The sequence below is a fragment of the Gossypium hirsutum genome, chromosome D03 (genome assembly GCF_007990345.1).
Source record: "Gossypium hirsutum isolate 1008001.06 chromosome D03, Gossypium_hirsutum_v2.1, whole genome shotgun sequence".
Lineage (NCBI taxonomy): Eukaryota > Viridiplantae > Streptophyta > Magnoliopsida > Malvales > Malvaceae > Gossypium > Gossypium hirsutum.
In genome coordinates this window covers 7328161-7344900 of record NC_053439.1, presented here as the reverse complement: position 1 = coordinate 7344900, position 16740 = coordinate 7328161, and the positions used below count along the sequence as shown (strand labels likewise).

The 16740-nt window shown below is 36.8% G+C and overlaps 1 protein-coding gene across 2 annotated transcripts; it reads left to right on the top strand.

The window, feature by feature from the left end:
- The first annotated feature begins 2791 nt into the window (after window positions 1-2791).
- Window positions 2792-6072, top strand: LOC107950586 (probable cinnamyl alcohol dehydrogenase 9). 2 transcript variants are annotated; one of them, XM_041089456.1, is made up of 6 exons: window positions 2792-3126; window positions 3853-3966; window positions 4688-4881; window positions 4978-5201; window positions 5423-5576; window positions 5728-6072. In XM_041089456.1, exons 1-6 carry the CDS (start codon window positions 3029-3031, stop codon window positions 5925-5927), a joined length of 984 nt encoding a protein of 327 aa, XP_040945390.1. In that variant the 5' UTR covers window positions 2792-3028; the 3' UTR covers window positions 5928-6072. The 2 variants fall into 2 exon arrangements, with proteins under 2 accessions (XP_040945390.1, NP_001314504.1); NM_001327575.1 differs by having other exon boundaries at window positions 3007-3126; window positions 4688-5201.
- Window positions 6073-16740: the final 10668 nt, after the last annotated feature.

Below are 16740 nucleotides of genomic sequence, written 5' to 3'. Positions count from 1 at the left end.
AAAACTTTCAAGACTCTTTAATAAGGCCGAAGTACATGCCACATTTACCAAAGGAAAAAAGTTACATCACCGAAGTTATGCTGAAGTCGAGATTGATTTGGACGTTAAACCGAAACCTTTGACTTCTATCAACCTGAGCACGGAAACAACTGTACGCTGAGTATTTCATACTCAATGGTATTACCATAATTCAATTATAACAACAATAAAAATGTAATGCACAAATCATACATACAAATTTAAACTCAAATTTCATATTTCAACAATAACAATTCATCAATTAATATCATATATCCACAATTTGAACTTGGACACGTCATGAACCTTAAGTTCATTCCTCAATCTCATATCACATTTCAATTCACAATTCAACTTTTTCATCTCATTTCAATAGCTCGATTGATCAACTCATTCGGTTTATCATTTCATTATTTACCCCTATTAACAAAACTCAGACTTTGACGGATACACGGATCCAGCCAAATACTCCAGTATGGCCCCCAGTGCCTCATCGGATAGTTCGAAGCAATAGTTGACACCTAGTGTCTCATCGGCAAAACCGAAGAAAGTTGGTACCCAGTACCTCATCGAATCTATCCGAAGAAATATAGTGACACCCAGTGTCTCATTGACTCGAGGTCGAAGTATCCCTGCACTCTTCCAATCCTATGGCATGCCAACTATATCCGACTCGGCCCGACTAGTTAATAGGGTCTCCAAATTCACATTTCAATTCAATTTCACTTTTTCACTTTCAATCATAATTCAATTCAAAATTCACTTTTCCATTTTTCAAGTCAATATATTCAATTCAATTCCACACATATATTCATCATTCGATTGAATTTCTTTCAACTTAATAATAATACTTCGTTATATTTCACTTACCATACATATAAATTTAAATATAGCATTTAATAATAAGTTATTTGAATTATAGTAATACAAACCGTAAATCTCCCGTTTTAGTCCTCGATAGCTTTCTCCTTTCCTTTCGATGTCGATGCCTCGAGTTCTTTGTTAGCTACGAAAATAATAATAATTTTCACTATTAATTACAGCATTAAATTATAATAAATAATTGAATTTTATTCAATACCTACTTATTCCCAATTTAATCCTAACTAAGTTTACTTACTTTTCTAACTTAATTCATATTTTTTTTCTACTTAATTTCTTGCCATATTTAACTCAACTATTCAATATTCATAATAAAACTCTAATTTAAAACTTCTTACAATTTAATCCCAACTATGTAAAACTTATAACCTAGTTTACAATTTAATCCTTTTATCAATTCTAACTAGAAATTCTATCAACCAAACCCCTAATTTAACAATTTGTTCAACATGAGTCATGTTCAAAAATCTAAAAACTTACAAAATTTTAGCTTAAATTCAACAAAACTTTGTTCTAAGACTTCTAAAACATCAAAATTAAAAGAAAAGAACTTAATTGACTTACTTTTTAAAACTTTAAAACCTAGTTTTTCCTTTCTTTCTTTCTCTTTTTCTTTTTCTTTCTTTCCCCTGCTCTGTTTTCGTTTCTATTCTCTGTTTCTCTTTTTCAATTCCTTTTTCTTTTCTTTTATTTGTTTTGTTTTAATTATAATAATATAATTATATATATTTACTTAATTAATAAGCAATACATATTTTATTATTATTAAACATGTAATTACTATTACCATACACTTGTATTAAATCATCGCCATACATTTGTCTTTATTTAATTCATTTATCACATAAAAACCTTATAATATAATTATAAATATCTTTTACTTAATAATAAACAATAAATATCTATGCACTTAAATAATAAGTAATTTAAATCCATGAATTACAATTGTATACTTATTTTTATTACACATGTATATTTTATTACCATACATTTGACTTTAATTTATATATATATTCTAATATTAATTAATAATAACTTAAATCATTAAAAATCTTTAGATTTTTCTCATTGATTTGTTGCTTCAACTATTACTTAATGGCATATTTGTCATTTTGGTCTTTTATATTTTCTTTTAATCTATAATTCAACTTTTACCCCTTATTCAATCTAATCCTTTTTGCTAATTATCCTAAATTAAGCTAAATTCACCTAATTAAAATCTAATTAAACACACTGCTAGACTCATAAATATTTCTAATAATTATTTACAAACTTGGTTTACTAAGACGGAGGCCTGATATTGCACTTTTCCAATGCCCGTAAATTTTGGGTCATTACAGAAATAATTTTGTGCCTATTTATGTACTTTATCCAAAATTTATCTATTAACTGGAGATTCCTCTTATTTGCACCAGAGAATTCTAGAAAATATATTTTCTAAAAAAAAATGAAAATAAAGGAATAATAGATCATGTAAAAAGGATTGAATTTGAAAGGAGGCTTTGTGAACCACGTAAATATAAAGGCATTTCATAAAAGAATGATAACGGTGCAGATTGAGTATTAACTCGATTGATATAGGTATTATTATCAATACATGAATATATGAATTTAAGTGTAGTGAAATACATTGGAGAGGAGTTATGGATAGTTCTAATCATTGTATACGAAAACTAACTTCCCATATAACTTTTGTAATATTAATTATGATTTGAGATGTTTTAATATTCGATTAAATTTAAAATTGAATTTAGTCTAAATTTATCTTTTAGAAAATTATATTAATAATATAATTAAAGTATAAATATATAAATCCCGAACTTAGAAAAACGAATTATTATAATATAATTGAATATAAAGATGTCAAATTATTTAATCACAAATGTAATTTATTTCTAAAAATTTAGGAACCCTAATTTTTTTATATTCGCGTTACTCTGATTCAAGATGTTACTTGAAAAATATCGAATCCAACACCTTTCGGATGAAAATACTTAATGCACCCACAAAACATGAGTAAATGCAGTGGCAGACCTGCCTTGTAGTGCCTATCTCCCTTCTATATATTTTGTCACCCACTCACTGGTTTTACTTGTACTCATCAAGCAAAACATAGCAAAAAAGAAAAATGGCAAAATCAGCAGAGGAAGAGAACCAACAAAAAGCTTTTGGTTGGGCTGCTACTGATAATTCTGGAATCCTCTCCCCTTTCAATTTTTCCAGAAGGTAATTCCATATATCTCTTACTTAATTCTTTCTTTTTCCTTCTTTGCTATTTTCTGCCCCATTTTTTTGCCTTTTACTCAACGTGTGTTTTTGGCTAGTTTTCACGTGCGTGTTGTGGTTGATTACTAAATGCAACGTTTGATCGATGAAAAATATAAACTTGACTGTTGATTAGTAATAAAAAGAATATGAAAAAGATGGAACTTTTTTATTATTTAATAGATAAATCCTGTGTTAGTGACTTAGTTTATTATTTGACCTTTATTAAATTTATCCCTACACGTTTTTTCATGCAAAAGGATAAAATAAAATGGAAAATTCATGTAAAAAGATGTGCCATTGAAGAAGTAGCTCATGCACTAGCTAGTTATGGCGCCATGGAGGGATCTATATATGAAAAGAAAGAAGGGCCTTTCTGGGTTTTATGCAACTGTTAATGGAATCTAGTTTGTCCAAAAAAAAAAAAACGCAATCTTGACTTTTTTTTTTTTGGGTACACTTATTTAATCTCTTTGATTACTACAGCAGGAAGGTGAGCCAACTACCATTTGGACTAACCAAGTTCAAATTTAAGCTCTATTTGTTAGGAGAGAGTTTTTTTGTTTGCCTCATTGGTATCCAGCATGAGGATTATGATATTAACAAATCAGTTTATTCAATCTTTGCCTTATATGTGTATTTGGTGTGATCATGGTTGTTACAAATTTTATTTCAATATTTTTGCAGGGAAAATGGTGATGATGATGTCACTTTAAAAATTCTTTACTGTGGAGTGTGCCATTCAGACCTACATACTTTGAGAAATGACTGGGGTTTCTCCTTTTACCCTGTTGTTCCTGGGTATGATACATAATCTTATATGGTAACATGTATTGTAAATTATGAGGCTAATCTGCAGTGATCAAGGAATTAGCTATAGTGTGTTTTGATGTGGTAATGTTTCTTCTTTCTTCATATCATGTTATTTCGGATAAGAAGCCTCAACCTTTAAGTAAACTTTGTGCTAACTAGATGCGCTAAGGTAGCTCTTGACTAGTATTAGAACCAGCCATGTTAAGTAAATATGTACTTAAATTGTGCAAAGCGATTCCTATAAACTTGTTTAACCTCAATAGCACTCCCATGCATTACTGATTCTCTGTAATATCGTCTTTAAATTGTTCTTCATACTATCAAAGCATAACATTTTATCGGATGCATCTTATAATTTTCTTCGTCAAAAGATATTGGGGGTCCTGCTATGAAATAAGCTTGGCTGCCAACAACCATGCGGTCTGCAATGCTGGTTGAGGATTCCTATTTCTCCATGTAAAAGAGAGTTGAGCTGACCAAGCAGGCCTAGAGTAGTTGCTAACTGTTTATCTATCGTATTAATATTGTTACGTCTTATGTAGATTTCTTTTCCTTTCCTTTGAAGCATTGAGAACTGATTAGGAACTTTTTGGTTGAGTTGCTAGTTAAATGGTTTTATCGAGGATAGTGATATCGTTTGATGGACATTGTTATCTTCCTAGTCCATCTTACTGGAACGTGCATAAATAATGCATGATTTGTCGCACAGGCATGAAATTTCAGGTGTTGTGACCAAAGTGGGGAAGAATGTGACAAAATTCAATATTGGTGACCGGGTTGGGGTTGGGGTTTTGGTTGGTTCCTGCAAGACATGTGAATGCTGCGAGCAGGATCTGGAGAACTACTGCCCTCGTATAATATTTACCTACAACTCTTACAATCCAGACGGGACAAAAAATTATGGTGGTTATTCGGATATGATTGTGGTTGACCAGCGCTATGTGCTACGGTTTCCTGATAACTTGCCACTGGATGCGGGTGCACCATTGTTATGTGCAGGGATCACAGTGTACAGCCCTATGAAGTATTATGGAATGACCGAGGCAGGCAAGCATCTAGGTGTTTCTGGACTTGGTGGGCTTGGTCATGTTGCTGTGAAGATCGGTAAGGCCTTTGGATTGAAAGTCACTGCCATTAGTAGCTCCCCACAGAAGGAGTCTGAAGCAATCAATAGACTTGGTGCTGACTCATTCCTTGTTTCTAACGATCCGGAAAAAATGAAGGTACACAATAAGTTGACTTAGGCCTTTTGATGCCTCAGAGTTTGAACGGTTCAATCATGATCCAACACTGAAGCAGCTGGTTCGATTATGAACTGCTCTTTCAGCTGTTGGCAGACATTTTGGCTAAAAGTTTCATTGTGGTTCGATTATGAAGTGCTTACTAGCACTTCAATGCTTATAAATTGTAATGGTTTAATCTAGTTTGTGCTTACTCTTTGCAGTCAGCTATTGGTACCATGGACTATATCATTGACACAGTGTCTGCGGTCCATCCCCTACTTCCACTGCTTAGTCTGCTGAAGGTGAATGGAAAATTGGTCACTGTGGGATTGCCTAATAAGCCACTCGAATTGCCTGTTTTTCCTTTAGTCATGGGTAAACTCCCCTCTTTATAGGCCTTAAATTCCACCAAAACATTTACAAAATAAAGTTATATATATAATTCCCATAGCAGAACTTTGCATTGGTAATGAAGGTAATCACCTATTGACTGCTGTGAACTTGGCTTGATTATTTTGGCTTACAGGACGGAAGCTTATTGGAGGAAGTGATGTTGGAGGGATGAAAGAAACTCAGGAGATGCTAGACTTCTGTGCCAAGCACAATATCACTGCAGATATCGAGCTGATTCGGATAGAGGAAATCAATACGGCCATGGAAAGGCTTGCTAAATCTGATGTCAGATACCGATTTGTGATTGATGTGGCAAATTCCTTGTCACAGTAGGGTTCATTGTGAAGGAACTAGTCCAGTAAGTTTAAAGATTATGATCTTAATGGAGAAGAGAAAACAGATGAACTTTGATGGCTTGGGACTTGTAATGCTATATAATAATAATTTATATGAAATGATTTTGTGGTGTTCTGCTTCATGTTATCTCTGTTGGTCGGATGTAATCTTTATTTTAACCTCACTATTATTTTTGCAGTCAATAAAAGGAAATAGTTGCCTAATCAAAATAAACAAATTTCATTGCCTTGTGCCGTGCGACTAGGAGTCTTCAAATTTTAACCCACTTTTTATTTGCTTCAACAATGATAATTATCTTCAAAGGATGAAGTTGCAATAAATCACCACCATCTAAATTGATAACTCTTGCATCCTTCTATCTCAAATAAAAGGTGTTATTTCGGTTGATTAAAAGCTGAAAAAGTTTATCTCAATCCAGTGTGTTGCTTCGGTAAGTCCAAAATTAGAAGTGATGTCCATTCGTTAAAAGTATTAAAGCACTTTTGGATTTGCAATTTTGAGAGAAGAATATTTTTTATTACTATATGTTTTTTCATTCTAATTTATAATTATTCAAGAGTGTAACATACCGACTACAATTATATTTAAATTAGATCAGATCGACCAAATCGAAAATCGATTACAATAATTTAAAAATTGTTTGGATTGGAAATTGAGAAAACCGAACCAAAAAACCTAGGTGGACTGATTTTAAAAATTTTGGGTTATATCAGCAAGGGCCAAGCCGAAAAGCCCAAACGTCCCAAAACCACAAAAGTCCACGTCATTTTTAAAATTCAGCCGAAAAAGAAAAAAAAACCGAAAATTTTAATTTAAAAAAAAAAATGATCAACAAGTCCTACACTATCAGTCGATTGTGCCTAGGCCTAAAGACAAGTCCCAACACTCCCACTCCAAGTCTACCCCACAAAGATACGAAAGCAACCCCGCTCACCGTGCTGGCTGCTTGTTCTGCTTCAGCCTGCCATTCACAGTCTCACACCTCCCCGCCGGCCACCTGGAGCTTGGAGGTGAGAGTGAGACTTTTCTCTCTTTTTAAAGCTTAATAGTTAATGGTTAATATTTGGGTTTTTGGCTTTGCTTATTATGGGTTATTTTTGTTAATGCTATTATATTATGTTAGTGACTTAGTGCTGCTAGCATAGCTTGTTAATTCAAAATGTTAGGGGTTGATTAGTTATATTTTATATTTCTAAAGAAATATCATTTTATTATTTTTAATCACTATTTGTCTATGTTGACACCATTTTTTGGATGAAAACGGGGTCGACTTGGATTTAAAAAAGAATGAAAACGGGAGTCGCCACCAATCCTTTTTTGACGAGGTGTGATCGGGTCACCTCAAAACAGTGGTTGTTTTTAATAAATGATTTAATTTTATTAAAACAACGATTTTGGTCTACGAAATTCAGAAAAATGAGTTCGGGAGCCGGTTACGCACGAGGAAGGATTAGCACCCTCGATACGCCCAAAATTGGTACCTAGTTGATTAATTGGTGTCTTAGTGTCGAAAATTGAAAATTTGAAGAGTTTTTTAAAAAAATGCGATCCTTAAAAGAAAATCTGATATCGTGAATTGAAACATAAGATTCTCTTGCTCCGAAGGAATATCACATCCAGCACGTTAGGACACGATACTCTAAACCATCGGAACCAAGATCACCTTATAGTTTAATGAAACCATACTTTGAAGCTTTAAGAGGATATTTGGCTATTTAGTCAAACGAGAAATCGAAACCCAGCACGTTAGGGCACGTTTCCTCGAGTTTCCAAACTCGAAATATTGCCTGATTTTGAAATTTTTGAAAGGATATTTAGCTATTTGGTTGAACGAGAAAAATCGACACCCAGTACCTTAGGGCACGTTTTCTTGAGTTTCCAAACGCTAAATATTGCCTCCATCGAAAATGTTCTCCCCTTTTTTTTGAAATATGGCATTTATATGCATAATAGAATTATAAATATGATATTGGGCACAAAATAATATGCGTAAAGAATGAAATAAATAAATAAATAATCAATCATCGATATACAAGTAAATAAAAAAACTAAAACATTTTAAAGAATAAACATATGAATAAATAAATAAATGAACATTGAAATTAACAAATAATAACGAAAAGATTGATCCAAATTATAAAATATAAAATATTCATGCGCATATAAGGAAAACATTTCTATATATGTATAATTATAAAAAAAATATGAAAACATATATATGTATAAGTATGATTTAAAGCTATTAAACATAAAAGCTTGTATATGTATATACATATATGTATGTATGCGTGTATAAAAAGGATAAAAAAGGATATATTAGTATATATGTATTCGTAAGAGAAATATATACGGGTCTATATGTATATATATATAAATTATAAAGTATAAAACATACATATAAATGGGTACAAGTGTATAAGTTAAACAAGTGTATATAATAAAAATAGTAATAAAAGATAACAAATATAATAATAATAGTTAGTTTAATAATAAGAGTCTTAAAAAAAGTAAATTAACCAATAAACAAAATATAGGATGAAATCGAGAGCAAAATGAAATTACAGGGTAAAACTACAATAAAACAAACAAGAAAGACCAAAATGGAAATGCGCGCAAATATCAGGGACCAATAGAGTAATAAAACCCTTATAAGGACACGTGTATGTCGCTCAGTGCGCCAAAGGGTTAGGGACAAAATCGAAAGACAGGTGAAAGTTCAGGGCCGAATTAAAAAGACAATAATATTGAACAAAAGGAATTAATTTAAAATCGAATAAATACAGAAGGACCAAAGCTGCAAATAGCCCCTCCAGTATGGAAACACGCGGACCTTCCTCGGGTCGGGTCGGGTCGGGTCGACCTGATCCATGCCAAAACGACGCCGTTTTTTAGACTATTGCTGCTAGTCAAAACGACGCCGTACCAGAAGGCTATATAAGCCTAAAAATCTTTAAAAAAATCATTTTCCTTCCTTCTTTAAAAAAAAACAGAGAATCTCTCTATTCTTCTCCTCTCTTCCGGCCAAGGGGTCAATTGTGGACCACCGTGCCGGTCGCCGATTATCGGTGCCGGCGCCACCGTGAGCGGCGGTCGGAAGTCGAAAAGTCAGTCTTTTAAAACCCCATTTCGAAAACCTTCCAAAAATCAAGTCCTTAAGGCCCTAAGGCCGAGAGAGGGAATCTCAAAAATGAAACGCCTTCCTCGTCCGTTCTCAACGACTCGGACTCCGGCGACACTACAACCGCGACGATTCAGGTAAGTTTCGTTTATTAACCTTTAGACTTATATTAACCGTAAAAGAAAAGAAAAGCAAAACCGAATGGAATCGAAGAGGAAAAAAGACTAAAAATATTACCTTTCAACTGATTTTTTTTTATTTCTTCGATCTTTTTCTTAAAAGAAATCAGAACCTCCCCTTTTCCAAAATACAATCCCCCCCTTTGAAAATCTTTCCTTTCGGTTTTATATTGGATTACAATAACAATAAAGAATGTTGTTATTCCTCTGTTGTGGCTGCCCTTTTTTGTTTGATGTGTTTGCAGGGTATGGCCGGTATGGGCATCATGGTGGCAGATGCTTGGGCGGTGGCAGCCGGTGTCAGACGCGTGGGGGTAAGGGGCCGCTATAGTGGAGCAGGGTATGGGCAACGGCGCCAGAAACCTTAGGGTTTCTGGCTTTCCAAAAAATTTGGAGACTTGGGCTTATTGGGCTTCACTATTTCGGGCTGGTGTTGGTTTTGGGTATTGGGCTAGGCCCAAAATTGGCCTGTACAGCTGCCCCTCTTTGCTCATTGTCGTGTAACGGGAATGGAGCAAAGACATAATGAAAGGCCAATTTTGCCTGGTCTTGCTGGGTCTTGACTTCATTGGTGTTCTTCTGGTTCAGATAATCTTCTTCCAATCCACTGCATCTTGTAGCTTTAGATTCAATCTACTACATTTTCTGACATATGCCTTGTAGCTTCGATCTACTCCAATGTAACTTCATAAAGATAAGATCTAAGCTTCAATCTACTCTGTTACGACTCTATGGGGATGAGATTTGTGTTTTTAGTCTGCTCCACTACTGCTTAGGGAGATGAGACTTGATGCGATCTGCTCCACTATTGCTTAGGGAGATAAGATTTGTGCTCTTCACTCTATTCCACTGTTGAATGCAGGGAGATAGAGTTATCGGCTTCGATGTACTCCACTGTAGTCAGGGAGGTAAAATCCGCCATCGTCGATCTACTTTCTTCGATCTTCTTCACCACCAGTATGGGAAGACAAGATCTGCTTCTTCGATCCACTTCCTACCAGTATGGGAAGACAAAATCTGCATCGTCGGTCCACTTCCTACCAATATAGGAAGATAGGATCTGCATCTTCGATCCACTTCACGCCAATACATGAAGACAAGATCTGCTTTCTTGATCTACTTCGCCACCAATATGGGAAGACAAGATCTGCTTTCTTGGATCTACTTCGCCACCAATATGGGAAGACAAGATCTGCATCTTCGATCCACTTCCTACCAATATAGGAAGATAGGATCTGATATCTTCGATCTACTTCACGCCAATACATGAAGACAAGATCTGCTTTCTTCGATCTACTTCGCCAATATAGGAAGATAGGATCTGATATCTTCGATCTACTTCACGCCAATACATGAAGACAAGATCTGCTTTCTTCGATCTACTTCACCACCAATATGGGAAGACAAGATCTGTTTTCTTCGATCTACTTCACCACCAATATGGGAAGACAAGATCTGCATCTTCGATCTACTTCACGCCAATACATGAAGACAAGATCTGCTTTCTTCTTCAATCTATCCCACTGTAACTTCAAGGGTATAGGATTTGTTTCTTTGATCTGTTCTCTGGGGAACATGACCTGCAAAATCCATTTCATGGACCTATTTATGCCTAGTGTTTAGGATGACATGATCAAAATGAATCAAATGCTCCTAACTAGATGTGTATGTATTATATTTGTAGAATGTCATGAGAATGATCCATTTTTAATGCTTAGGTTGTCATTCGTCATTGTTCATCAAGGTTCTATCACTGATGTCTTCTTGTTCAGCCAGTACCTTTGACAGAAAACCTAAAGAAATAGACGCTATTTAGACTATCATTTCTCAAATGTTTCCAAACCTTAGGTTTGGTTAGTTCTAAACAATAGTCCTGTTTCAGGTCCTCGTATTATTTAGAAACTTTCAGAGTAATATGCAGAACTCCTTCTGCATGTGTATTGTCAGTCCATTAATCGTTATTTCAATGAAAAATGCTTGAGAAGATTATCAAAATGGACAAAATAAAATTTTGTGAGAGCAAATCTCTAAACAAACAATCAAGATAGCAAATTTGCTGAGATATGAGATGAATACGATGAAAAAGATTATCACAATGAATAAGATGGAATTTTATTGAGAGCAGAGCTCTAAATGAACAAATAGCAAATTTTGCTAAGATAAGATAAAGAAAAACAGGTGCTCCAGATATCGCAGCATGAGCTCCTCTGCACAAACTCTGTGTTTAGAAATCCTAAAAGACTTTGTTGATGCCCCAAGATGTAGCATCTCTCCTTCTTGTTAATTCGGAGAAGACAAAACTACTCTATGCCTCAACTTTGATCGAAAATTCGAATTGCCCATTCCTGGGTTTTCAATTCAAAGCCCCTTTGGTCTCAAGGTGCCCTTTGCGGGTTTTCGCCTTGGCCTCTCCCTTTTTTTTTTTTTTTTTTTAGGCAAAGTACCTCTTCACTGAATCCGAATTCACAGGATTGGGCAAGCTTTTGCCATCCATCCTAGTTAAAATTAATGCCCCTCCTGAAAAGGCCTTTTTTACTACATAAGGTCCCTCCCAGTTTGGCATCCACTTTCCTCTGAAGTCCTTTTGTATGGGAAGGATCTTCTTCAGTACCAAGTCCCCTTCATGGAAGTTTCTAGGACGAACTTTCTTATTGTAAGCTCGCATCATTCGTTTCTGGTACATTTGACCATGACGGATAGCTCTTAACCTCCTTTCTTCAATCAAGTTCAGCTGATCATATCGGGCTTGGACCCATTCTGCTTCGTCTAACTTTAGTTCTGAAAAAACTCGGAGAGAGGGAATTTCAACATCAATTGGTAGCACTGCCTCCATTCTATAAACCAAAGAGAATGGTGTTGCCCCGGTAGAAGTCCTGACGGATGTTCGATAAGCATAGAGGGCGAATGGAAACTTCTCGTGCCAATCTCTATAGGTCTCAGTCATTTTCCCCACAATCTTTTTGATATTTTTATTGGCTGCCTCCACCGCACCATTCATCTTCAGACGATATGGCGATGAGTTGTGGTGCTTGATCTTGAATTGATTACAAACCTCTGCTATCGTGCTATTATTCAAATTTAATGCGTTGTCTGATATGATCCTTTCAGGCATTCCATACCGACATATGATTTCCTTCTTTAAAAACTTGCTGACAGCTGTCTTTGTGACGTTGGCGTAAGAAGTAGCCTCTACCCACTTAGTAAAGTAGTCAATCACTACAAAAATGAAATGATGTCCGTTTGAAGCTTTGGCGATATCGGCCCAATGACGTCCATGCCCCACATGGAGAAAGGCCATGGGGAAGTCATGACGTGAAGAGGTGATGGAGGCACATGAATTTTGTCTCCGTAAATCTGGCATTTATGGCACTTCTTAGCATACTTGATACAGTCTCCTTCCATGGTAGACCAATAATATCCAAATCTCATGATCTGTCTGGCCATTGTGAAACCGTTAGCGTGTGTTCCACAAATACCATCATGGACTTCTTCCAAGATCTGCTTGGCCTCCACAGCGTCTACACATCTTAACAGCACCTGATCTTTTCCTCTTTTGTACAGGATTTCCCCATCTAAGACGTAACCACTGGCCAGCCTCCTCAACATTCTCTTGTCATTCTCAGTTGCTTGGTTCGGGTATTCACAATTTTTCACGTATCGCAATATGTCCTGATACCAAGGGTTGTCGTCCTTTTCTTCTTCCTCGTCAATATTACAACAGTGGGCTGGAGCATCATAAATGCTCATTTGGATAGGCTTCACATCCTCTGGTCTATTTACTTTGATCATGGAAGCCAATGTAGCTAAGCGTCGGCCATCTGATTCTCGTCTCGTGGGAGATAACAAAAAGTGATGTCGTCAAACTCCTCAATCAATTCTAGGACTATCCTTCGGTAACTAATCAATTTAGGGTCTCTTGTTTCCCATTCGCTTTGAGCTGATAAATTACCAATGCCGAATCCCCATATACCTCAAGTACCTTGATTTTGCGTTCCATAGCCGCGCGGATTCCCATGATACATGCTTCATATTCCGCCATGTTATTTGTGCAATCAAAATCTAGTTTACTGGTGAAAGGATAATGATCACCGTTTGGAGATACCAAGACTGCCCCAATCCCGTTGCCCATGGCATTTGAGGCTCCGTCAAAATTTAATTTCCAAGTATTGCCTTCTTGTGTGCCCGCTTCAGTAGTTGCCACATACATCAGATCCTCATTTGGGAAGTCAAAGTTCAAAGGCTCATAATCGTCCAGGGCTCTACTTGTTAGAAAATCTGCTATCGCGCTCCCTTTTACAGCCTTTTGATTCACATAGGTTATGTCGAATTCAAATAGTATAATTTCCCATCGGGCCATCCTTCCGTTTAGAGCAGTTGACTCCATCATGTATTTCAGAGGGTCTAACTTTGAGATTAACCAAGTCGTATGGTACAACATGTATTGTCTCAATCTCCGAGTAGTCCAAACCAATGCGCAACATAATTTTTCAATTGGCGAATATCTCGTTTCGCATTCAGTGAACTTCTTACTGAGATAATAGATCGCTCTTTCTTTTCGTCCTGACTCATCATGTTGGCCGAGCACGCACCCCATGGAATTCTCAAATACTGCCAAGTATAGTATTAGTGGTTTGTCAGGGCAAGGTGGCATCAGTACTGGGGCGTTGGACAAGTAATGTTTAACTCTTTCGAAAGTTTCCTGGCACTCCTCATCCCATACACCTAGATTATGTTTCCTAAGAAGGCGGAATATGGGGTCACATTTCTCAGTTAATTGTGAAATGAATCGAGCGATGTAATTCAGTCTTCCTAGGAAACCCCGAACTTCTTTTTGAGTATTGGCGGAGGTAATTCTTGTATGGCCTTAACTTTGTCTGGGTCAATTTCAATTCCCTTTTCGCTGACTAAGAATCCTAGCACTTTTCCTGATCTAGCCCCGAAAGTACACTTGGCTGGGTTAAGTTTTAGCTGGAACTTCCTTAACCTCAGAAACAGTTTTCTCAGAACTTGCACGTGTTCCCTTTCTGTTCTGGATTTTGCGATCATGTCATCAACATAAACTTCTATCTCTTTATGCATCATATCATGGAATAATGCTACCATGGCTCTCTGATACGTTGCTCCCGCATTTTTCAATCCAAAAGGCATCACTTTATAACAAAACGTCCCCCACATCGTTATGAATGTGGTCTTTTCCTTGTCTTCAGAAAGCATCTTAATTTGGTTGTACCCGGAGAAACCATCCATGAAAGAGAACAGTGAGTATCCGGCCGTGTTGTCTACCAAGGTATCGATATGAGGCAGTGGGAAATTATCTTTTGGGCTGGCTTTGTTCAAGTCTCTGTAGTCCACACACATTCGCACCTTCCCATCTTTCTTAGGAACAGGGACTATATTGGCTACCCATTCTGAGTATTTGACCACCTGTAAGAAACCAGCATCGAATTGCTTCTTGACTTCTTCCTTTATTTTTAGCAAGACATCAGGCCTCATCTTCGAAGCTTTTGTTGGACTGGTTTGCATTCTTCCTTTATAGGCAATCGGTGCACCACAATATCAGTACTTAAACCTGGCATATCTTGGTAGGACCATGCGAAGACATCTTTAAATCTTGAAGCAACTAACAAGGTCTCGCCTTGTTTCCTTGGCAATGCAAGCGCCAACTTTTACCTCTCTGCCCTCTTCTAAGATCACGACTTCTACTGATTCCTTATAGGGTAGAATTTATTTTTCTTCTTCTTCCATCATTCTTAACAAATCCGGAGATAAAACGCTGTCTTGGTCACCTTCAAAATCTTAAGGATTATCTATACTCAGGTCTTGCTCAAATAGAGACTCTGAATTAGTACAGAGTCGCTCATCTCGTTGATATCTGAAGACCTGTTATTGGAACAAATGGAGGCCCAAATAAAAGAATCTAAGAATACTTGTATGCATACTATGATTATAAAGGGAATGAAAAGAATGAAAGAATATTTGCTCAAGATGAAACTGAATGATAAGTTTTCACTAAATTAGATTTTGGACATGTGCCTTTTACAAAAGATTCTTATCCCCCCAGGCTTAGGGCAACAAGTGTTCTGAATATTACTCTGAATTAGTTCTAAATGTTACAGGGATCTCTTCTGCAGTCCAGTTATTCAAAACACTTCCAGGTTCGTAAGAACGAATGCCCGATAAATTCCTTTCCACCCTTTCTTCCGTGGATATGGCATTGATGTCCAACCTCTCAATCCTTCCTTCTGTAACCTCATCCTTCTCTTCAGGGTGGACAATTCCCCTTGAAACAAAAGTCTTAGATATATGGGGAAAGGTCATCGGTCCCCACTTGACTTCTATCCGCCCAAATGTGCTCTTCTCTTTTCTTGCTTTTTCTCCATCTCTTTCTCCTTTCCCTCGCATTAGGCTTATATCCCAAACCATAACGGTCCTGTTTGTTAATTAGGATCGGTACTCCAACCCTTCCCTGGAGGTATTTTCCCAATCCTCTTCCAGGCAATGCTCCCTTTCCCATCGTTAGCTGTAAGCTCATTGACGTAGCTTTGGATATCTTAGGCTCTGGGATTTTGCTCATCTCGATGACAAATGTGGAATTTACGAATTCCAATGATCGGAATGAACATTCTATCGCTTCACTATCAGCCTCTATGTATGGCATATCATCGGTGACTGATGCAATGATGTCTTCTTCTGCATCTATAGTCACCAATCGACCCTCCATCACCAATTTTAACTTTTGGTGAAGTGACGATGGTACAGCTCCTGCAGAATGGATCCAAGGCCTCCCCAATAGGCAATTGTAAGATGGTTTAATATCCATTACCAAAAAGTCCACCTCGTATGTATTTGGACCAATCAATAGAGGTATCTCGATTCTTCCCATCACTTTCTCTGAGTGCCATCAAATGCTCTCACTATATTTTGGCATGATTTCATGTGAGAACTATCCACAGGTAGCCTGTTTAATGTGGACAGGGGCAGAACATTCAGGGCCGATCCATTGTCAACAGTACCGCCGGTAGTATACACCCTTTGCAACGGGCAGTGATGTGCAAGGCCTTGGTAGATCCCATACCACCTGGCGGGATCTCATCATCGTTGAAGAAGATGAAGTTATCGGCATTTATATTGTTAACCAGGCGATCCAATTTGTTCACTGAGATATCTTTAGCGACATAAGTCTCATTTAGCACTTTTACCAACGCATTACGATGTATCTCTGAACTTAGAAGTAACTCGAGCACTGAGATGCGAGCGGGTTGCTTATGCAATTGTTCCACCACGCTATACTCGCTATGCTTCAAGAATTTTAGGAATTCTCTAGCCTCATTTTCAGTCACCGGTGTGTTAATTTGCGGTTCAATTCCGGTTGTCTTCGTTTTATCTTGTTCAACCGCCAAGGCTTTTCCTTTTATAGGTTCCTTTTTGTATTTCCCAGGTCGTAACGTTTTCCACTGCGCGTATAGAAGCCTGCGTCATTACCCTCTTCTGA

Excerpts from the sequence above, each read along its gene's own strand:
- LOC107950586 (NM_001327575.1), top strand. The coding sequence starts at position 3,029 with ATGGCAAAATCAGCAGAGGAAGAGAACCAACAAAAAGCTTTTGGTTGG. Across the intron at positions 3,127-3,852 it reads CCTTTCAATTTTTCCAGAAG|GGAAAATGGTGATGATGATG; the intron begins GTAATTCCATAT and ends ATATTTTTGCAG. Across the intron at positions 5,577-5,727 it reads TGTTTTTCCTTTAGTCATGG|GACGGAAGCTTATTGGAGGA; the intron begins GTAAACTCCCCT and ends TTTGGCTTACAG.